The sequence below is a fragment of the Eumetopias jubatus genome, unplaced genomic scaffold (genome assembly GCF_037043125.1).
Source record: "Eumetopias jubatus isolate StellerSeaLion01/CBP00866 unplaced genomic scaffold, mEumJub1_p1.0 scaffold_5, whole genome shotgun sequence".
Taxonomy (NCBI): Eukaryota; Metazoa; Chordata; class Mammalia; order Carnivora; family Otariidae; genus Eumetopias; species Eumetopias jubatus.
Window position 1 is genome coordinate 86,913,121 of NW_028274811.1, and position 23,698 is coordinate 86,936,818.

The following is a 23,698-nucleotide window of genomic DNA, read 5'->3' on the forward strand; positions in this document are numbered from 1 at the left end:
TGGTTCCTCTCCACATTACCATCTCCATGGAGCTGTTTGAGAATCCCATGGAAGTTGGCTTCCCTTTGGAATGAGCAATCCAAGAGATCAAGGCAAATTCTGTAATGGTTTTATGAATTCCACCCTTATTCCACCATGTTCTATTTATCACATAGGTCAACCCTGATTCAGTGTGGTAGGTGAACTCAGAAAGGCATGATTATCAGGAGATGATTAGGGGGGGACTCTCTTGGAGGTTAGATAGCATAGTCTATCTTCAGATTCACCCACTATTTCCTCTGTAATCTGCACTCTTCTGTAAGCAATTTGAGTGATTTTTTTTTCGAATCTCAGATAGTTTACCCATTCAGCTTTTAAATTTCTAATTTTTTTCTTTTGAGTAGTTTCCATTTCTCTAATAGTATTACCCATCTGTACACTCATTGTGATTATCTTTTTAAAAAATTATTTGAACATATTTATAATAGCTGTTTTAAATCCTTTGTGAATACCAATCTATCTAAATCATCTTGATGTTGATTTCTATCTGTTGATATTTCTTTTGACTGTGGTTCAATTTTTTCTACCACTTCACATATCTAATATTTTTTTTAATTGTATACCAGATTGTCAATGATTCCTTGCAGAGATTCTGGATTCTGTTATCTTAAAGAGTTTTTTTTTTTCTTTCTTTCTTGTAACACACAGTTAAACTTGGTGAAACTTATACTCCAAACCATGTCTCTCTCCTGAGGTAAGGAACAGCTGAAATTTTTTTCTCAGCTTTTCAACCTTCCAGTTAATGCTTTGTGCTTTCTGCTGAGTTCCTTGGAGTCCCACATATATGTGTAGTTCAAAGATTAGCCTAGTATTTGAGCACAATTTATATGTAGATTGTTGGATTCTTTCACCGTGCTCCCTCCTTTTTGGAACTCCTCAATTTCTAGCCTCTCTGCCAGCCCTGAATTCTGTTTTCTGACACCTCAAGCTACTAAGAGTTGTGTTGCCTGCAGAGCCCTCAGAGGAAAAGCTAAATAAATGTGCATCTAATTCAGAAACGTTCCTTTCTTTTGTGGGTTACATAATTTTCAGTTTTCTGATTTTGGTGGAACTTTTGTACATTTAAAGAACCCTTTTTATATTTAATCCAGAGATTATAATTGTTATATACAGGAGGTTTAGTCATACCAGCTACTCTGCCATACCAGAATGGAACCGTATCCATGCATGTTTGAGTGAGACAAAAAATAGGCAATTAGAAGCTTTGGATCTGGGGCACCTGGGTGGCTCAGTCGTTAAGCGTCTGCCTTTGGCTCAGGGCATGATCCCAGGGTCCTGGGATCGAGCCCTACATGGGGCTCCCTGATCAGCGGGAAGCCTTCTTCTCCCTCTCGTACTCCCCCTGCTGTGTTCCTTCTCTAGCTTTGTCTCTCTCTGTCAAATAAATAAATAAAATTCTTAAAAAAAAAAAAAAAAAGCTTTGGATCCCTTGGCCTGTTCAATGATAGGCTTCACTGTAAGGTGTTGAGAAAAATTAGATTTTTGTTGTCAGGAAGTATCCTAATTGTCAGTATCCATAGGTCCCTTTCTCCTTGAATTATTTAGTTTTCTTAGTGAGGAATCCTTTAATTTCTTGTATGGCTGGGGATATGATAGATATATGCCCATTTTTCAGCATTCTGGGAGCCTAATGGACCTGGAAATCTCATATTTTGTTGTAGAGGTTCATGAATCCCTCTATTTTCAATATGGTCTTAGCTGTACCTTGTGATAAAAACATTTCATTTTCTGTTTAACATTTTCAAAGATTAAATCTCCTCTTTTCCAAGGATTTGGGAAGTGTGTTTTTTGGCTGTGAATGGTGGAAGAAGAAATGTAGGGGCCTAAGAAATTTCTTATAAAAGTGTTCAACTGATGTTTTATTTTCTGTTCCAACTTTAGAAGGATCTGGTACTCAATTCCTGAGCATATCTGGAATTTTGTGGTAAGAATTAGATTTTTTTCTCTTTGGCTTCTCCCATTTTGAATCTAGGTTTCAGGTATATCCAGTCTTCTAAGTCAGTTACCATTTGTCCATCTGTTCTTAGATTCTGGAATTTAGTTGATATTATTTCTGTCTTTCTTTTTGTGGATATATGCCTTTGTTCTTTCCGATCATTTTAAATGATATTTCGTAAGGAGTGAAGATGAATCATATGGATTCAATCCTGTTCCACTTGTCTTAACATAATATTTATTTTCATCTTCTATTTTTAAATAAACATAAACTGATTTATTAAACCAAGTACCCTCTTTTGAAACATCAGTTAATAGCACTTTTACAAAAGTCAGTTTTGAAAAGCATAGGTATATCAAATGACTAAACCAGTGTTGAATGTAAATATCAGTTCTGCAATTTCTTCTATACCATGAAATGGTGTTTCTTTGGCTATTTTTCCTTAAAATAGCAAGAGTAAAAAGACTTATCATCTCTTTCAATGTAATATGCTTGCTTTGGACTTACGTTGTCAAAGAATTGCTCACAACAGACAAGTATATACATGCAGTGCTGCCACTTCAGAACTTGCCTCAAAGAAGTGTGAATAAAAATGGCCTAGCAACTACTCCAGCCCTTCCTCCACCAGTCAGTGCAAGCCAAAGGAAACTTACTTCATGAGAACTAGAATTTACTTTAGAGCTTTATTAGCTTGCTTTGAGTATGAACTTGATTTTCTAACATGAAGATTAGTGAATTCATTCTCTGAAAAGTAATGTTGTATAAGCATTTTCAGTCTTTCACCAAAGAATTCATTATTTCACTGAATTTGTATGAATCTACATATGCTTGCTATTTTTTAGGCCATTTGTAAATTGAGCATATGCTCATCTTCATAAAATTATCTGTGAGGGATAGTTTTTATATTTATTTTTTCATTTCCAATCAACTAAGGATCGTATTCCTATCACTAATTGCTTAATTTTTGGTTTTTGTTTTTTATGGTTTTTTGGGGGGGAGGGTAGTTCACCAATATAGCATGAAAGCTCTTAAGAGTCAGAAATAAATCAATAAATTAGAGGAGAATACTGGACTTTGTTTGTTGGTGTTATCAGGAATGGGGACATGTGAGAAGAGTTTATTGCATGTTGGAGGAAAGTTAAAAAAAAAAAAAAGTACTGAAAGTAACACCTGTGAAGTAAGGTTAAAGAAAGGGCCTAGAGTTATTTAGCCAGAAATGAGGTTGATGTAATAACTATTTTTATATATATTTATTACAGAACATGACTGATTATTGTTTGTCTTTGCTGAAATCCAGAAAGAAAAAAGTTCAAGAATAGAAATACAAATGGTATACATTTAACCAGTACTTAGAAGAGCAGTGTGAAGGTTGACAGACAAACATTGGGGTGCTTGTGATGGGACACATCTCCTTGGAAGAGTAACGAGCTTTAAATGTAGCAATCTTCTCTGTCATGAATGGTGACCGATCCCCCCGTAAGGCTTCCACAGGGCCCTTCCAAACCAGTAATTCTCTGGATCACTTCTGTTCTAACCTTCAGAGGTTGAGAGTGAACCGGACTCAGCAAACACCTGCTCTTTCAGGAGCGCTAACAGTGCTAAAGGGGGCAGTGTCGGCGGCAGCACAGCAGCGTCTCTTCCAACTGAAGACTTCACTCAAAGGTGAGTCAGGTCAGTGAGGACCCAGGCGCTTCCCTGTCCTCCAGCTATCACGGGGGCGGGCACAGGAGCCCTGGGAGATCGGCGACCACAGGGCATCCTCCCCAGCTGCCAATATAAGCTTTGATAGAGGGATGAACAGGGGATTGCTAATTAGCTGGTGATAGGTGGGAGGGACTCGCCACCTAGACGCGCTCCGGGAAGGATGAGTAGCGCCGACGACAGCCAGGTCCCTCTCTCACTCTTCTGCTGCTAGGTGGTCCAGACCCATGTGCTCCCAGAGCAAGCTGGGCGCCCGCCACTCCTGGGGCGAGCGTCCCACTGTGCGCGTTGTGCCTTCCAGGTTCCCAGCTCCCGCGGTAGGGCGCGTGGGATGATGCTCTGGTCCTCGTGCTTTCCCCAAGCTCCTAGCATCCGGAGCCGCCCAAAGCCCGCACCGCCGCAGCCACAGCCTGGGAGGGAGAAAGGAAAAAAGGGAGGGGGCTGGAAAGGCTCGGCGGAGGGAGGAGGAGAGGTGGGGAGGAAGGGAGGGAGCGAAGGGGGAGGGAATCTCTCTCCTTTGCAGAGCCTCCGCCTCTCCTCTCAGGCTGGTGGCGACTGGGTTCTCCTTCCACACCCTCTCCTAGTTCCTCGCTCCCTTCTCCTCCCAACCTTCTTCCCTCCCTCCTTTCCAAGTGTGCAGGAAGGGAGCTGCAGCCTGCGCGCAGCCCAGGGAGCCGGGGGGGAGGCGCTGGGGGGAGGCGGCGGCGGCGGCCGCGGCTGTGGCCGCGGCGGTGGGTGTGTGCGAGTGTGTGAAGGACGCCACCTCTCGCTCCTGCGTTTGCAGGCGGCGGCGGGCGGCGGGGCTTCTCGCTCCGGCAGCGGCGGCGACAGCGGTGGCGGCTTCCGGAGTCCCGCCGCGAAGATGCTCAAAGTCACGGTGCCCTCGTGCTCCGCCTCGTCCTGCTCTTCGGTCACCGCCAGTGTGGCCCCGGGGGCCGGGAGCCTCGTCCCGGATTACTGGATCGAAGGTTCCAACAGAGATGCTTTGAGCGATTTCTTCGAGGTGGAGTCAGAGCTGGGACGGTAAGACGGGGGCGCCCTGGACTTGGTGGAGCCGCGCGTACTGCGCACGGGCTCGGGCTTCTGGGGAAGCCCACAGCGCGCACCGGGGGCAGTCCCTTTTGCAGGGACTGCTCCCGGGGATGCGGGAACCAGCCTCCCTGTCCTTTGATTTCTCCCCGCCTAGTGTCTAGGAGAGAGCTAAGCACATTCAAGTTGGGAGTCGGGTGTCTCTCGGAGCGCCCAGGCCGGCGCAGCTGCAAGCAGCAGCCCGACTCTCCCACCCTCGCTCCCTCCTCCTCGCCGGCTGCCACTTCCCTTGGGTGACAGCTCCCACCACACGTGGGCCCTGCTTTCCCGACTGGTGTCTTTGCTCACGATTATAGCTTGCCAGAGGGTCTTGTTTGTCTAGTAATTTTTTGGGGTAGGGGAGGAGGGTGCCCCTCCAAACCATGACAGAATTATTAAATTAGATTCTTCCCCTTTCCTCTCATCAAACTCTCCAAAGCAAGTGGCACTAGAAATTAAACTTAAATACTAGCTTCCCTGCAGAGTCTGCTCAGGAGTGAAAGGGGGAATGAATCATTTAAGAGCGTTGAAGGCAGAATAATGAACTAGTGTGGCTTTAAAGAGAAAACAGCACAAGGGGTCTAGGCAGTGATAATTAGAAGAATTCTGCTCTTCTTTCATGCTGGAGTGATTTATTTAAATTATGTATGCAAAAAGCTATCTCTCTGGGGTTGCAGAAATGTCCCTCATCTCTCCTCTGAAGATCCAAACAGGTAGAGAGCGGTTTTGCCATGTGGATGATGCCATATGTTCTCAAATTTTTAAACATAGAAAATTATTTTTTTCTTTTCCTTCTTTTTTCCTTCTTTCCTTTCTGTTATCGGTAGGTAAAGGGAATTCCTTTCAACACTCATTTTAGATCCAGGCCGTTTATGGTAGGGAATCTGAAAATGTAATTTCAAGTGTTGACAAGTTGAAGCTTCTGTACTTAATACTTGTAATTTCATTTTCTATTCTCTTTTTGTTGGAAAGAGTTTAGCTAAGAACCTTTTTTTTTTTTTTTTTTTAATGCCATTGAAGACCACAGTGTAGGATTATGGGTTTTGGTACTTGGTGGGAAGGTGTAAGGGTCACCTCACACCCCTCCCCCCCAATTTGCCACTACTATTAATGGCTCATAGATATAGAAGGTATGTAAGAAAGGCAAAACTTCTGAATGAAAACGTAGTCGTTTGTCATTGTTTAAAAATTTTCCAGGGCATCTGGGTGGCTTAGTTGGTTAAGCATCCAACTCTTCATTTTGTCTAAGGTCATGATCTCAGGGTCCTGGGATCCATGCCCTGCAGTGGGCTCCATGCTCAGTATGAAGTCTGCTTGAGATTCTCCCTCTCCCTCTGTGCCCCCCACTCGCTAGTGCCCTCTCTCTCTCTCAAATCAATCAATCAATCAATCTTGAAAAAAATGTTCCAAAATACTTGGGCATTGAATAGTATATACATAAATATCCTATTTTGATCAAAATTTTCAATGTTCATCTGAAGATGTGCTATTGTATGCATTCGCTAGTAGGTTGGAAATAAATGAAGTGTCTCCTTTCTTCAGGTTCGAACCTTACCGTAAGTGTACGGTGAGCTGCAGCGGAGCAGTGTAAATTTCTGATTAAAGAGATCATCTACGTACAGTTGTTTACTTGGTGTTTTAGAAACTGCCACCTAGTAGAGGAGGTGTCTGCTGGTGCTAAAGGGACTGTCCCACCACCAAATCTAACTGCTTTGTGAGTAACGTTTGCCCTAGATGCCTAATTGACTCGGACTTCCCAATAGCACATATTATCTTTATGAATAGCTTTGCCATCAGGAAACTCAAGACATTTCTTTAATTTGAGGAATGGAAAATTGGTTAGAAAAAAATAAACTGCCAGTTGTACACATCTATGGCATGGTAGACTTCGTAGGGAAAACCTAAGGAATTTGAAGTTTATTTTTTAAAAAAGCTTTGTGCTATATTTTGCAGACAAATTTGGAAGACAAATATAAATCAATTATGTATTGCTAAGATTCTCACTTGCTATCTAGTTGTTTGATTACCTTGCAAATCACAGAATTAGAATATTTTGAGAAAACTAAAAATTCTCTCTTTTGCTGCTTTTCAGCAGTCATGTGTATTAGGTAAGTTCTCTGTAGATGGCAGTATTGGTGAGGTGCATACTTACTCCATTTGGCTGAGACTGAGAAATGTCACTTCATGATCGTTATTTTTTTCAACAAAATAAACCTAAAACATAAAGCAACTAATGTTACAGATATAATACTAAGAATCTATATAGCCAGAGAATATAGCAGAATTATAATTATAGGTATTGACTGACAGAAGTCTTCCTTCCTCCACTAGGGATAAAGTTGAGACTCAGTCAATTGGTTTCAAGTCTTTACTCTCTTAACTGTCAGTTTTGGGCCAAATCTGCCTGTCAGTGGTGACTCTAAGGCCAAAACATCTAATTCATTAGTTACACAGTTGTCATTAAGATGTTAAGGGAACGAAGACCTTGGTGTGGAATGTCATTGTGTTTAGTTCCAGGGTATCGGCAATCCCCACTAGATTAAGTTAATTTGTGAGTAGTCATTCCCTGTTAAAATAATCTGTTGTAGGCTAGTGACTCCTGAATTAAAGAAGATTAGACATGTGACTATTAGGGCAACACACCCTGAGGATATGTTTGGGAATTTTAGGGAGCGCAATGAAAGCCAGTTGAAGTCCCTATATATATAGTGCTGGCAACACTGTTTCACAGGTAGCCCAAGGCCATGTGATAGCTCTTTTTTGTTATGTATATATGTATCAAGATAAGGGGTGAGTGGTGGGGGTGGGGGTAAGGAAGATTATTTAAAGAGTATCAGGCAAACTAATTTAATTTTTCTAAAATCACTTTTGAAAATACTGCTTTGTTTATAGACTGTCAAAAAGTTTACAAAAATTGTGATGCCCCAACGAATTCAGTTCTGTTTATAAATATGAATTGGCCATAATCCTATTCAAGGCTCCCTATCCTAGAGAGTAGTTGGTCCTTTGCCCAGTGATTTGAGAAATTGGCTTTTTAAAGTTTTTTCTAAGGGAGAAAAGAGCCTGCTTCTGGTCCAGATTCTGTCCAGTGGTTTGGCACAGGGACAGACAGGATTTGGCCTGGGCTGCCCTGTGGTGGGGATTATGCATCCAAACCCAAGTCCTGTTTTCAGTTATTTCCCACCTTTTGTTTCTCTCTGTAATATGAGACTGAAAGAATGTATGCAAAATGAGATGTATTCCCACATACAGAAGTTAAGGAAAACCAAATGAAAGATAATTAGTACAAAAGAAGAAGAGTGTGTTAAATTATCTTGGAATAAATTTTTAAATAAATTTCCATTCTACTTAACTATAGTTTCTTTAAGCTAGTGAATTTCAGTCACCATCACCCCCCCAACCTGATCCACAATTTAAAGGAGTACATTTGTATGGCAAAGGAATTAAAGCAGAGTTTTGTAGGATCCCTTGCTATATGTATTATTGCTTAGGAACCAAATAGATTTAGATAGACATAGGTGTGTGTAAAATAGAAACAATGTATGTGTTTAGAATGGAAACAAGTTTCATAAAACAATGTTTATTCTTACTACCAACAGTGTACTCTAATATTACCTATTCTATGCTGTTTGATTTTATTCTATTTCATTAAAATATTGGCTGAATCCACATGATTTCATATCTCACTAATGCATTGTGACTCAGTATGAAAATGTTGTTCTGGGCCATAAATCTGTGTATGCCGGATTAAAATATGAGGCAGACCCCTTTTGAAAAATGCCCTGCAGACCAACTGGTAACACTGAGTGGTCTCCATTGGCACAACTCTGTAGAGAAAAGTTCTCCTGTCTTTGCCTCTAAGTCCTCATTGGGTTTCCCCTTCCAAACATTTTGGAAAAACTCTAGTGTCTCCCCAAGATCTGCTGGGTGTACTGTACTCTGAAATGGCTGAGGGGGCAGGAGGCTGGGCCAGCAGCACCTTCACTATATAGGGGAGGAATTCAGAGGCCTGAACACTTGTGTCTTCCACTTGGTAACACTTAATTCTGGCCCTGGGTAATGGGCAGCAGATACTTCCTGTAAGGAAACATGAAAGTGTGCATTTTCTAACAGCAGGGCTCCAACCAATGCTCCTGCCTGGTGAGGAGTCAGGTCCTCTCTTTCTCCTTCCCTGTCTTTGTTCGAGCCCCTTCCTGAGCCATCTTTAGCCAGTACTTCTCCTACCCTTGGTTTTCCCCCACACTGTCCTTTAGGACCCCACAGCCTATCTAGAATATACTGTTGGTTACGGATCTCCTGCCACCCACACTGCACTTAATATCTTAAGCTCTTTGGGGGATCTAACTAGGAATTAAAAATATAACTGTTTGGTCCCTCTGTTGTTCTCTGGGCATCCAATTCTTCTCTCAAGCAGTTGGCTCAGGAGCAAGTGGGAGAATAGACACCCGGGTACATATGCTCAACACTTGACTGTAAGCTCCCAGAAGGCAGTCTGTGGATTTGGCTGGTTCACTATCATGTGCTCAATGCCTAGCACAGAGCTTGGTACTGGGCAAGTGCCCAACAAATGATTTTAAGAGAGTGAGTGAATGACAATGAAATGGGCCAGGCACAGTGGGCATGACCCCAGGGAAAGGGAAATCAGATGACTTGTTTATCTTCTCCCTAAAATTTGTATGACCATAATCTCATGTGTGCTAGTTTTCTTTCATCACGGTGGGAGTCCTGATAACTGTCACCTCTGTAGTTTGTAGGTGTTGAAAATAATGTTCCTTTTCTGTTGGCAGAGAGCTTTGTGGCTCTGAAATGAAAAGGATTCAGTTTCACCTTCACTATCATTTTGCCACAGGCATCTCAGAATTAGGAGTTAAATCAACTTTAATGTAAAGGCATGAAATACCTCCAGGTTATACCAACCACTAACTTCAATACATAGTAAATGTTAAATTTGGAAACTTACTCATTGTAAAGAGCCTTAAAATTAAGTGATGACTATGATAGGATCATTATTTTAGAACACACTGTTTTTCCATGTTTAAATAATGTTACGAGGGTAAAAATAACTCCTAATTTGAAAAAAAAAAAAAAAAGACACAGGTGCTATTTGCTTCTCAACTGTTCTAGAGAACTTTACTTGAGTAAAAAAGAGAGACAGAAAGAGAAACAAAACACTAACCACAAAATAGCTTCAAAGAACTTTCTTGTAAACACTTTACCCTCAGAATATATGTATGGATTAGTGTTTGCAGTAATGCATTTAAGAATAAAATGCTGAGTGGTAGCTGTTTCAGCTTCTGGTTATTATTTTTTATGTTAATCTTTTTGTTTGTTTTGTTTTGTTTTTTTGGCTAGCTTTAAAAGTAGTTTTCTTCAGACTCCCTTTTGGGAAAGCTAACATAGCTCATATATCTAGTAAAAATTGTATTTTTAAAATTTCAAGGTCAGGTTTATTCTGTAAAATATATTGAGTCAATGAACCATTTAAACCAGGCCAAAGAATAACTTTACATGAAATCATGAAATCAATAGCAGCTAGAGTCAAGGTTTTACTCAAATTACATTAGTCTTTTTTTTTTCCTCTTTGATAATGGATCATCTGAAAATCTCGTAACTCCCGTGGCTTAATTAGGAAGTTAGATCTAAATATCGATAGTATCCTGTGAGCACATAAAGGATATGGACTCTTCAGTGCAGTCCATTTTTAAATTCTTACTGCTAATTGGGGGCCCTGGGTATATGGATGATATAAAATAGTGAAAGGTTTGGGTGGAAGATTTTCCTCTGTAATCATATCAGTGGCAAAGAGCAAATAAGGAAAGGAGCAATGCTGGAGAGAGGGTGTTTATAACAATCGGCAAAGGATCTTACATGTAGAGTTGTAGACTCTTAGACCAGGGTTTCTTAACCTTGGCACCACAGACTTTGGGGCCCGATAATTCTTTCTGTGGGAGCTCTCCTGTGCACTGTAGGATGTTTAATAGTATCCCTAGCCTCTACCAACTAGATGACAGAAGCAGACCTCCCCCAAAACCCCCAAGTTATGACAACCAAAAATGTCTCTAGGCATTGTCACATGTTACCGCCTCCCCCTTTCTGTTAAGAACAACTGTTTCAGAAGCTTAGAAGCTAGTCTTTTACATGATTTTCTTTTAGTTATGTAGAAGGTTAACAAGAAGGAGGTTGATGGATTGAAATCATTTGACTTTATCGAGTATCTGCTACAACCAAATGTTTCTCCCATTTCTATGTGATGCCATTAAGATTTTTGTCATATGTGCATACCACCTGTGCTATAATTTGCTTAATATTTTTGTTTAAATTACTCCATTTTGTTAACCTAAATTTACTTATTGAGAATACTTATTTTCATTAAATTGAAATTAAATTTCATTATTGTATTCATGCCATAAATAGAAGCAAATTATAAAAATAAATTGCAGTAAAAACAAAGCCTTTTTATTAAACTGGGGCTACAAATGCTTTTCTGCAGAAGGCTCCCAGCCTGAGGATTGTTCTCTCTTTGTTAAAAAGGGAGATTATCAAAGATTAGCAGGTTTAAAACCATAGTAGCACAGGGGCACCTGGGTGGCTCAGTCGTTAAGTGTCTGTCTGCCTTAGGCTCGGGTCATGATCCCGGGGTCCTGGGGTCCTGGGATCGAGCCCCACATCGGGCTCCCTGATCAGCGGGAAGCCTGCTTCTCCCTCTCCCACTCCCCCTGCTTGTGTTCCTTCTCTCGCTGTGTCTCTCTCTGTCAAATAAATAAATAAAATCTTTGGAAGAAAAAAAACCATAGTAGCACAAACTGAGGATTTCTTTGTGATGGAATCAGAAAAATAATTGAAAAGAGAATAATGGTCTCAGTTTTTGAATCTTTGTTATTTAATTCGATGTCCTCGTGCCACCTAAAGTCCTTTCTGTTACAGGTCCGACCTTCTGTGTAACTATGAACTATGCAATGTATGTTGGTAGTGTGTGTGGCGGGGCAGGGGGGCTGCAATATGAGTGAATATGACGAATAGAACACTATATATTGACTTGCAGATGTATAGCTCACTGTATAATTTACAACAGTAAATTTAATATGAGATAAATAATAAGTAAAACTAATATGAGGTGGAGATCAGACGATCACCATGGTCTAAAAATGGAGTGATAATTCTGACTGGGAGGATTGAGGAGTCTTCGTGGAAGGGGTGGACCTTGAAATTCAGCAGAATTTTAACAGGAAGAGCTTTGGTGAAGGACATACCAGGTGGAAAGTACATTCTAAGAAAAGGCAAAAGCAGGCAGAAGAATACAGGATACACATTTTATTTTGCAAACTTTATAAAACATGAACATTGTCATGGCAGTTAAGGTGGGAGGGTAAGCTGATGTCAGGCCAAAGAGAGCCTGTAAAAACAAAACATCTATATCGGTTGAAAACCCAAGTAGTAGATAAAGAGAAAGTAACAATGATGAGAGCAAAGGGTGGCTGTGGAAGCAGCTGCATCTTGGGTTGATGTGGGACGCAGAACTTGCCACTAGCCCTTAAACCAGGGGGGTGGGTAAGAGAGAACTTACCCTGTTTGTTAAAAAGGAAGGGAGGGAGGGAAGGAGGGAGGGAGAGAGAGAGAGAGAGAGAGAAAGGAAAGGAAGGAAGGAAAGGGAAGAAAAACACCTCCCACGGCCTATGATGAGATAAGAAAGGGGAAGTGGGATTGAAGCGATTGAGATCAGTTACCTAGACCTGGTAGAGAGCCCATAAAGAAATAGACTGTTAATATTTTAGGTTTTGCGGGTCATATGGTCTCTGTGGCAGTTCAGCTCTGTGATGGCTGAGTGAAAACAGCCATAGACAACACAGAAACAAATGCACATAGCTATGTTCCAATAAAACTTTATTTATGACCATGAAATTTGAATTTCATACAATTTTCACATCACAAAATATTCTTCTTCTGATTTTTAAAAACCATTAGAACATGTAAACACTATTTTTAGGTTGCAGACTATACAAAAACTAGTGACTGCCATATTAGGCTCTTGGCCTGTGGTTTGCCAAATTCTGACCTAGAACAGTCAAGTTAAAATTCTACTCCTCTTCAGTTACATGAGAATTTCAAGTTAAATTGATATCAAGACTTCATTTATTCAAGAAACTACCTTGAATCTCCCTTTCACTTTGAAAATGTCAGCCTGATACTAGTTTTTTCAGGTGGGCATGAGCTTTATTATTTTTTTTAATGATTTTATTTATTTATTTGAGAGAGAGGGGGAGAGAGACCATGAGAGAACATGAGAGAAAGAGCACAAGCAAGGGGGAAGGGGTATAGGGAGAAGCAGACTTCTCACTGAGCAGGAAGCCCAATGTGGGGCTCCATCCCAGAACCCTGGGTTCATGACCTGAGCCAAAGGCAGACGCTTAACTGACTGAGCCACCCAGGGTGCCCTGGGCATAAGCTTTAAGTGCATATTCGTCCTTTTTCTACATCCGTTGAAACTGGAACAGTTACAGTTTTTACCTGTGTAGCAAGTTGGCTAGCTATATCCATCATTTATGTTTTTGAAAATCAGTGCTCACATTCAGAGATTATTTCTTGGAGGGTAATTTATTTTTTATTTAATAATGAAATAGGTTTCAGATCATTCTCCTATTGTATTTGAAGTGACAGTTACAAAATAATATGCTAAATAAACTATTGATAAAAGATTCACCTCTAACTAGTAAAGTTTAATTAATTAATTTTCCTGTTGACTAATATATTAGCCACATGTTGAATAATCCTTCTGTATGCCATGCATATATCTCAGATGGACTAATTAAGGTCGTTTAAATTTGGACTCTGTTTAAATAATATTTTGAAAAAATAGAATTCTCTTTATTTTCAATAGACTTAAGAGCTAAATAAGAGCAGTCACTGACATTTTGACTAAAGTGGGATGTCCACATCTAGGGTATGCTAGAGGAAAGTATTAGGGAATCTGTTTTTAAAAATTCTTCTAATTTTTGCTTTTAATTTTTTTTGGATGTTTTAAAAAGCACATTACAGATTGGTTCAGTAGCACATGTATAGCACCTGCAGGTACAAAGATATACATAACTTGGGAGCATGTTCATAAAAACGTTTTGTTGGATGATTATTGGATCAAAGAATGGTAGTTATGAGTGGATACTAAATAAGCTTCTTTATTTCTATTTAAATAGCATTCTACATTTTGAAAATGTTTTTAAAGCAGATACATAAATAAAAATGCAAACAAAATCATATGGCAAGTTGTGTCTTTGTGCAGAAAGAGGAAGTGGGTACAAATATGCACTTGTTATGCATTTTAAGACTACTTGATAAAAGGTTTTGATAAGAATTTACTGCAATTGTAACCAAAGAAGTCATCTGGCAGAAAACAGAAAAAGAGAAAAAGAATACCGCTTGCCCATCAAGCAGAGGGTTGAATGAATTTTGTTTTTCTTTATTGTTGAATCCCAAATTCATATTATTTTCAAGAACCTCAATTTATTTTATTATTTTTTAAGATTTTTTAAATTTATTTATTTGACAGAGAGAGAGAGCACAAGCAGGTGGAGCAGCAGGCAGAGGGAGAGGGGGATGCAGGCTCCCTGCCGAGCAGAGAGCCTGACATGGGACTCATCCCAGGATCCTGGGATTGCTGACCTGAGCCGAAGGCAGATGCTTAACTGAGTGAGCCACCCAGGCGCCCCAGGAACCTCAATTTTAATATACCTACTTCATAGTAAATTCTGCCAACTGCTGTTTTAGGCAGCTGAAGTGTTTGGTGGGCAGTGCTTGCAGACTTGTCATTAGTGCCAGGATGCTGAGTTTGTTAATCCTGTCAACAAATGCACTCTCATTACTCAATTACTTCTTAAGTCATGCTTCGGGGTCATATGGTTGAAAAATTCATCACGTGCAAAAATACAGAAATATTCTTAAAAGATAAAAAAGGCTAGACTTGAACAACCCTCTGATTGGAGTGGTCTTCTAGAAAGGTAATAGATATGACATATGTCCTTAACTGTTTTCTCTACTAGTTTGCAGTAGCAGTCTTTGTTAAAAGTGTACTTCCTTTGATTTATATCATGATTATAGACAGAACTTGACTAATATTACAAACCAGAACAAAGAAGAGTAGGCGATCGCAAATCTGTCCATTGTGAGCACACGTTTATTGCTACCTACAGTGCAGCATTTGAATGATTTTTCCCTACTTCAAGTCCTTGTGGACTGCTTAATAGGGACTTTTGCTTGCATTTTAGCCTTCACTGCACTTTTTTATCTTGGTGTGCCTCACTTGTACTGGGAAACAGCTAGTCAGTGACTGTTTTAACTTAGTAGGTGATAACCTTTCGTTTGGGGCTCCAACAGACGTACAAAATTGTTCTTCAGGTGTGACAACTGGTCAGTCCACGTTTAATCTTTGACAGGATATAAGTTTCCTATTCCTATTCCTATTCATTCAAGTGAATATTATTTTTTTTCCCAAAGCTCCCTGTTAGGATAACCCCTGAGAAAATAAGACTGTATTATTAAATGTGACCAAATTCACAATATGTAATTCAATAAATCAGCTTGGCCTAAAGTGTTCAATCATAATAGGGCTCTGAAGATTTCTTGTGTGAGTGGAAACATTTTTAGTGGCTCCTGTGGGACTCTGGGTCCTTCCTCTCCTTTTCTCCTCAACGTGAGTAACGTAAACTAGTAATATTCAATGAGGTAAACTCTTGAGAAGTTCTCCTGAACGTATCCGGTAACTAGAAGCAAACTAAAACCATAACAGAACTTTTCATGTATATGTATGACACGTTAGTGAAATGGAAAGCTGAGGAAAGTATCAGGATAATCTACGGCGAACTAGTACGTTTCTTTCAAATCTTGAGATACTGAGGAAATGGAATGTCAGGACTGAGCAGAAGACTTGGGGAGCCGTTGAGGTTCCGGTCTAGGCCAGGAGGGGGCAGCAGAGTGCCAGTCCAGGTTTGAGCTGGCAGAGGGTGGAGGGGGTTGATCGGAAGGGAACCAGAGCCCAAGGGGAGAGGCGGACGAGGCAGCTGCTTAGGAGGGCTTCAAGGCTGGGCAGCAAGCTGACCATTCTGAACAGTTGAGTCGTGAGGGTGAAGGAGGACTGCTGACTAAGGGAGGGGCTAAGACAAGATGTGAACTAGATGGTGCAGGATGTGAGCAGGAAAACAGGCGGGAGCAAATTGCTACTTGATGGCTATGTGCCTTTGGGCAAAACATTGAACTTCACTTAGCTTTATTTATAAAATGAAGTATATCCTCCCCAAGGTTGCTATGAGGATGAAATGAGACCTGAATGTAAAAGTATTAGCTCTGAAGCTGGCACATAAGCTTTATACCATTCCCCAGATAGGACGCGAGGTGGGAGGTAGGGGATAATGATTCCTGTAGGTATCTATAGGGGCAAAACCTCAGTCTGGCTTACTTGGCCCGTTATAACAATCTGACCCAAACTTGCCTGCCAGTCTCCTTGCCCACCACTCTCTTCCTAATTACCAGCATGGAGTGTTTGGTGCTTGTGGTTTACTCTTATGTACATTGCTAATTATTTCAATACTACAGCAAGATGATCACACCAGCACCATTTTTCAGATGAGAAACCTGAGGCTCAGAATGTTCAAGCAGGTTGTTCAAGCTCATACAGCCACGGAGGGGATTCAAGTGCAGGTTTGTCAGACTCTGGTGCTGGTTCTCTTTCTGCTATTCCTGTCTTGGCCTCGAGGACCTCTCACAGATCTTCGCAGCTCTGTGGTGTTGTGCCTGAAACTCTCTTGGCCTAAAATACCCTTGGCCTTCTAATCCCTTCAGGACAGTCATCCGACCCCCCAGGCAGGAGGTTTCTGCTGCCTCCCTGCTCTCAATATCACTTCATATGTGTATTGTCTTACAGGTAAATGCTTTGTGGTCTTCACCACCAGAGCCTCTGTTCTTGGGCAGAGGAACCCTATATCATATCCATCTTTTATCCCCACTACTAAGTCAATTCTTCATCAGCCCCCCCATTACCTGCCTCCCATGAGTGCTTCACAAATGTTTATGGAATAGTGAGTGCTTAAAGATAGGAAGGCACAAATATTGGAGGAGTTAGGTGAACGGCAACAGAAAAATGGGCAGGACTTAAATCTCTCTTTCTTCAAGATGTTTTCCCTTTGTAGTCCTCTGCTAAACCAGCACACTATGAAATTACTTATTCAGTGCCCGTGTCCCTCTCTCCAAGAGTGTAAAGTGTTCTCGGCTAGGCCTCTGTCCCCTCATTCACTGCTGTGTCCCCAGAGCTTAGTGCAATGCTTGGCACGTAGTAAGCACTCAGTAAACATTTGTTGGGTGAGTGAGTTGTACCAGAGGGGCTTCTGCAACTGAAAGTCCTTTTGAACCCAAGGGGCTCTGGCCTTCTGTCAGTCTACTGTCTTAAAGGGCCCCATCTGTAAATGATGGAATAGTATGACTTCCTATGATTAGATCATTTACCTCTAAGGTCCCAGATAGCCACAAGCATCTGTGCATCTGTGTTTTCTTCCAGTTGAATTCTCTGGATGATTACCTTAGATCTTTGTGTGTTCAGGAGACAGAGCGGTTTTTGGAGTAAAGTAGGGCTCTAAGCTTCAAAGCCTTTGTAAATGTGTCGGAAGATCCTCGAACAATTTCTATTCTTATTCTGTGCCTTTTAAATGCCTAATCTCTTGTTAGAAACATGCATGTACAATTATATTTGCTTATTTTTACTTCCATTAGCGGACCATACTGATGCTGACAACAACTGTAATATCTAGGACAAGGTTTCTTGGCTTTCCCTCTAGTTTAGTTTTTCAAAGGAATCATTCTTTTTAAGAAGCTTGGCTTATGACTTGTTTGTGGCTGTGTAATCAGTCAGTGATGTTCTGTAACATAGTCTTGTAGCATGGGCCCTGCCTGAGCCAGGAGGAGCAGGAAGAGCTAAGGAGAGGATTGTGAAGGAGATAAGAATGTAAATATTCTTCCCTGTATCTGTCTTTATTTGGGATTGTTATTTTAAGTCACCTATTGAGATGTCTAATGCTTTAATCAGAAATATAATTCCTCGACGTAACTTCCAAATAGGGTCATTAACTTTATGGTCATGATTTATGCATTGTTGAAATAATTATTCTGGAAAATTTGTGTATCTCCATCTCTGTTTTGACAACAGTAGCCAGGGTGTATGGTGAAAGAACTGTGTGTAGGAGGAAGAGGGGCAGAGACAGGGCTGAAGGGCAGAGGGCAGGCCAGCCTTCAACCCTGGTGTACTTCTTGTTTTCAGGGTCCATCTACATCTCAACCCACAAGCACCTCTCTGTCCCTGCCATACAATACACTATGCCTTGCTGGAGCCTGGCCTGGGACACTTGTTCTGTGGCCTGGGACACTCTTTCTCTCTCTCCTCTGCTATCGAGGCACTAGCACCTAGGTGTCCCCTGCGTACCCATACCTGTTGGCTTTCCAGGGGCTGGTGCCTGCCAGCTCCCAGCACATTATTTCCTCAGCAGCTGGTACAGGGTTCTTTTGTTGCCAACTGGAAGCTCAGCTATTAAAAAATAAGACTTGGCCCATCTTGAGTATCATATGTTTCCATCAGGACTTGGATCAGCATTCTGGCACAACGCACACGGTCACTTGGGCACCTTTCTCAGGACTGAGAACCCAGTCTTCTTCTGGGTCTGGGACCACATCTTCACCTGCTGCTCCAAATACAGTTTCCTTGAGAAACCTGTGATGCTTATGACTCGTTGAGGACCAGTTTACCGTCATTTCACTTGGTCTTACTGAATTTATTAATCTCTGTGGTGTTTCTTTAGCACTAGGTTGCCTGCTCTGATAGTTGGTGTCAGTTTCATATTGTAAATTGTAAATTCTCAGAATAAGGTTCATGTTTCTTAGGCTAATGAGCAGCTAACACACAACACTGAAACAGTGGGTGTTTACTGCATGGCTTCACATGAGCATGAGGTGATCCAAGAAAAGAACTCTTAGTTTTTGTAAATATTTGACTATTGTTCTTTGTATTTCACATACTGAAAAGAACGTTGTTATAACCTTAGGTTTTTTATATCTGCAAACAAAAGAATAATCAGGGTAGTTTGAATATTTCCTGTAGGTGGGTCTTTCTGTATAATTCTTACAGTGCTTTGCTTATAAGAAGGATGTTAAAATTAGAAAATACTAATCATTTTGTAGCTTTATCTTATTTGCACTAACTTTAACTCTTTGTCGTGGATTCATTAATTTTTTATTCAGAATAATGCATTCTTCACTGGAAAGTTAAATAAGCAGACCCAGAATTACTGCAACTTAACTGTGATTCAGAAATAAAGAAGAGAGTCCTGGAAATCACTTAATGGTATTAAAAAATGTATACAGTAAGGAGTATTTTAAAGCAGTCTGTAGTCTGTGTATACTGACAAAGAAAAACATATCACATTGAAGAGACTTCTTATATTTAAATGATGTCACATTAGTCCCACCTAAAAATTTATTTCTCTAATCTGGTACCTAAATGGTAAAATAAAGTTTGTCTTCTGGTTTCATCATGTATTTGTTTAGTAGCTGCTCTGAATTGTCTGGTACCTATTAGCTGTCTATTGTTCATGAATGTTTTAAATTGTAATGAGCTTCACTTTCTTCATCTGTAGAATGAAAATATTAGTGCCTTTCTCACAGAATTATTGCAAAGATTAAAAAAAAGTAAATTATATGGCTATATTAAACACAAAAAGCTGTGCACATAGGGCGATGATATATATTTTTACTTTGAATAATAATTTTTTTTTAACTCTTAACTCTAGACTTTATTTAGATTTCACCAGCTTTTCCATTGATGTCCTCTTTCTCTTCCAGGATCTTACCCAGACAGCCACATTAGTTTTAGCTGTCATGTTTTCCCTGCCTTCTCTGATACGTGACAACTTATCAATCTTTCCTTGCTTTTCATGACCATGGCAGTCTTGGGGAGTACTGGCAGGTATCCTGTAGAATGCCCCCCAATCTGGATTTGCCTGTTGTTTTCCCTCATGATTAACTGGGATTATACATTTTTGGAAAGAATACCGTAGAGGTGAAGTGCCTTTCTTGTCACATTGTATCAGGGTTACATGATATCACTGGTGATAGTAACCTTTGTTACTTGGTCCCCATTGTGTTTGCCAGGTTTCTCCACTATACAGTTACTGTTTATCCTTTTCCCTTTTCTGTCTAGTCTTTGGAACTAGGTCACTAAGTCTAACCCACTCTTGGGAGGGAGCATGATGAAGCTCCATCTCCTGGAGGGAATAATATCTACATATATTATAGTTCTGTAAGGAAGATTTGTAAGCTATTATTTTATCACTAATAAATTCATATATATATGAATATATATATGTATATATATAAAGTTTATATTTTATTATAAAATTATATAATATATATTATATAATATATAATAATATATAATATATATATATTACTTTATATATATGTATATATATATAAAGTAATTGAACATCCCAAGTCATTTTCCAAAATTCTTGTAAAAATATACTGCCACTATAGATCATGCAACTGGGAATGTACTAGATAGTGAGAAACTTTGAATCTGGTAGAAGCAGCTGTCCTTGGACTTTTGTGCTTAGACAATGAAGCATATTAGAGATGAGGACAGGAGAGATGAGAGGTACAAAGATAATGGGGGTAGTATGTCAAGCCTCAAGTTGTGAAAACTCCAAAGATACTGTGACTGTTTCCTGTGTCTCTATCTACCTGACTACGATGTGTGTACATCTACATCATTTATAAGATTTTGACTTAGATTTGCAGGAATGTAGAGTGGATAGCACCTTAGAAATCGACCAGTCCAGGGTTTTTCTTTGTACAGATGAAGAAACTGAAGCCCAGAGAGGGCATATATCTTCCTCAGCACTCCAGAGCTGGTTGGTAGCACAAATGGGACCACAACCTTACACTCTGACTCTGTGACACACTTCCTTTCCACACACATGCCATTTGCAGAAACCTGGGCCTAAACCAGTACTGGCTTTTCCTCCAAAAGCTTCCTTCGTTATTTCAGAACACAAAATTTCTTATCTCCAAGAAGCTGTTACAGACTGTGATTTTTAAATTTGCACTATTTCCTCTCTTGTGTCTTGTGTTTGCGTTTTTTTTTTTTTTTGCAGATGATACAGTCTTAAAAATTAAAATGAACAAAACTGTTAAGCTTTGGATAATATTTTATACTTGATTTCTTTGATTTGTTTCACATTTTGGACAGTATTTGTTTACCTTGTAAAAAACTTCTGTCCCTAAATGTTTGAAATTACATTTAAGATCCTAGCATGCATGTCAGAGTGCATTCTGTTCCTGTTTGTAATTTGGGACTAAGATTTTTCATTCTTACACAACTAATTGAAGAAACTGGTCAAAATGCTAGTGTCCCACCCACTTTAAAAAGGTTATCTATATTACAGTATAACATGAAATAACACCAGTTTGCACACCTATGTTCATTGCAGCATTATTTACAATAGCCAAGATCTGAAAGCAACCTAAGTGTCCCTCAGTAGATGAATGGGTAAAGAGGAGTGGGGCGTGTGTGTGCGCGCGCGTGTGTGTACAGAATATTACTCAGCCATAAAAAGAATTAAATCTTGGGGCGCCCGGCTCGCTCAGTTGTTAAGCGTCTGCCTTGGCTCAGGTCATGATCCCAGGGTCCCTGCTCTGTGGGAAGCCTGCTTCTCCCTCTCCCATTCCCCCTGCTTGGGTTCCCTCTCTTGCTGTGTCTTTCTCATCAAATAAATAAATAAAATCTTAAAAAAAAATAAATCTTGCCATTCACAATAACATGGGTATTATGGGAAGAATAAATGAAATAAATCAGACAGAAAAATATAAATACCATATGATTTCACTTACATGTGGAATCTAAAACACAAAACAAGTAAAACAAATAGACTCACAAATACAGAAAATAAACTGGTGGTTGTCAGAGGTTGGGATGGGTATGGGCAAAATAAGTGAAGGGGATAAAGAGGTACAAATTTCCAGTTAGAAAATAAATAAGTCATGAGGATGTGATATACAACATAGGAAATATAGTCAGTGATATTGTATGACTTTGTATAGTGACAGATGGTAACTAGATTTATAGTGAGGATCATTTTGTAATGTGTAAAAATATCAAATCACTATGATGTACCCCTGAAATTAATAGGATATTATATGTCAATTATACTTTAATTTAAAAAAAGAAAAACTACAACATAAAATAAATCACCTTTATTTGTTCTTCCTAACTCCAGGGAATTGCAACATTTGAGCAGATGGATTGATTAATATAATACCCAACATTTAGCAGTACTTAAGAAGTTGAAAAATTACATGGAGGTGTTTTTGTACTGCCACATGCCATGAAACCAAGCCTATTTTCTTATTGACACTATTGACTCAAAATGTATTTATAGGAGAGATATACTGGATGTTTATTTTTAATTTTAATACATGCTAGTAACACCTGATTTGCATTGAATAAATAGTCTTGTCTTTTTTTCCTTACCCTAATAATTTTGCTGACTAGAATGGTAGACTGGCAAGTTAGGTTTTCAATTCTTTTAGTTGATAAGAGAAAATATTTTTATTTATTGTTGATAGAAATGGCAGAGGTTTTCATTATCAATAACAGGGAAAATTGTGACAGTGTCTTATTTCTTTTGTTCACCTGCCTACATCTAAGCCTGTGTTGAAGGGCTGCATACTCTGATAGCAGGTAATGCCATATCATTGCTTCCTTTCTTGGTCTCCCTTCTGACACGAGTCAGCACTGCTATTTCCTTATTCCTCTCAAACAGCTTCTCCTCGAGCCCCTTCGATCCGGTTCTTATCCTGATTCTTCTATTAAAAGTGACGGTTGGGTTCTGCTTCCCAAACGTATTCATTGATCTCACTGTTTAAACCTCTGAACTGCCTGTGAATCTGTTGATCACAAATTTTCCCCTACCTTTAAAAAAATATATTTATTTGAGAGACAGAGCACGAGCCAGCCAGGAGGCAAGGGAAGGAGGGGGATGGGGGGGTGGTGGACAGGGGGAGAGGCAGGCTCCCCGCTGAGCAGGGAGCCCGGTGGAGCTGATCCCAGGACCCCGAGCATGACGTGAGCCAAAGGCAGACACTTAACTGACTGATCCGCCCAGGCGCCCCTCCCTTGCCTTTTTTAAAGTAATAAGATGACCATGCTTTCTGTGCAGTGAGATTCTGAGCATTCATGGATGAAGTTTACTCATGGAAATGCAACTTACCGCAAAACTTCTATTGGGTGTGTTTATCATAATCATGTGAGTAATGTTATCAATCCAGGAGTAAATGGTTCTCACAAGTAATTGTAATTTGTATAACCTGTGTTCAGCCCAACCATGTTTTTAGTTTTTTCCCTTCTATCTCTGTTCGTAAAGAGCCATCACTGTTGATGGTTTTTCCTGCCACCATGTAAGAGCAGGGATTCCTAACTTCAATCCATAGACCTCTGTGCCTGTGTTTTAGGACTACATAAAGCTCCTGAAATTGCAAGCTACATTTTATGTGTATAAGCATTTTTCTGAAGCAACTGACCATAGCTTTCATCAAATTTTCTAAGATGTTTAAGGAGCCCTGGTGTTCAGGGTTCATCCATACACACATACTCTTACATATGCTCAGAAGAGTTGGCTAGCATGAGGCTTGATTTGACTTAATCGTTTAGCAGACTTCTTTTTCCCTCTTTTGCTGTCCTTCCCAGTTTATCTATATCCCCAAATAGGGCTTTCTGTATTTTTATATTCCTAGTTCTTAGCTCTTATATGTTTCCTTTCATTAGTTAGGTTGCTGTTATGTGCAAGTGTAATTTAACAAATACATATTGAAGCACCAAAAGAAACCCGACTCAGATTGTCTTAAACAATGGATTTACTGGCTCAAGTA

At 39.9% G+C, this 23,698-nt stretch overlaps 1 protein-coding gene across 4 annotated transcripts in view; it reads left to right on the top strand.

Annotated features, from left to right (window-relative positions):
• Positions 1-3,598: 3,598 nt before the first annotated feature.
• The window catches only part of CAMK4 (calcium/calmodulin dependent protein kinase IV), a 220,865-nt gene continuing 200,765 nt past the window's right edge, over positions 3,599-23,698 (top strand). The window contains exons 1-2 of one of the 4 annotated variants that reach the window (XM_028102834.2): positions 3,599-3,637; positions 4,461-4,699. In XM_028102834.2, coding sequence (XP_027958635.1) covers positions 4,539-4,699 — 161 coding nt within the window. In that variant the 5' untranslated portion in view covers positions 3,599-3,637; positions 4,461-4,538. Of the gene's footprint in view, positions 3,638-4,431; positions 4,700-23,698 lie in introns of those variants that run through there. The other 3 variants (XM_028102836.2, XM_028102835.2, XM_088023424.1) reach the window with 3 other exon arrangements.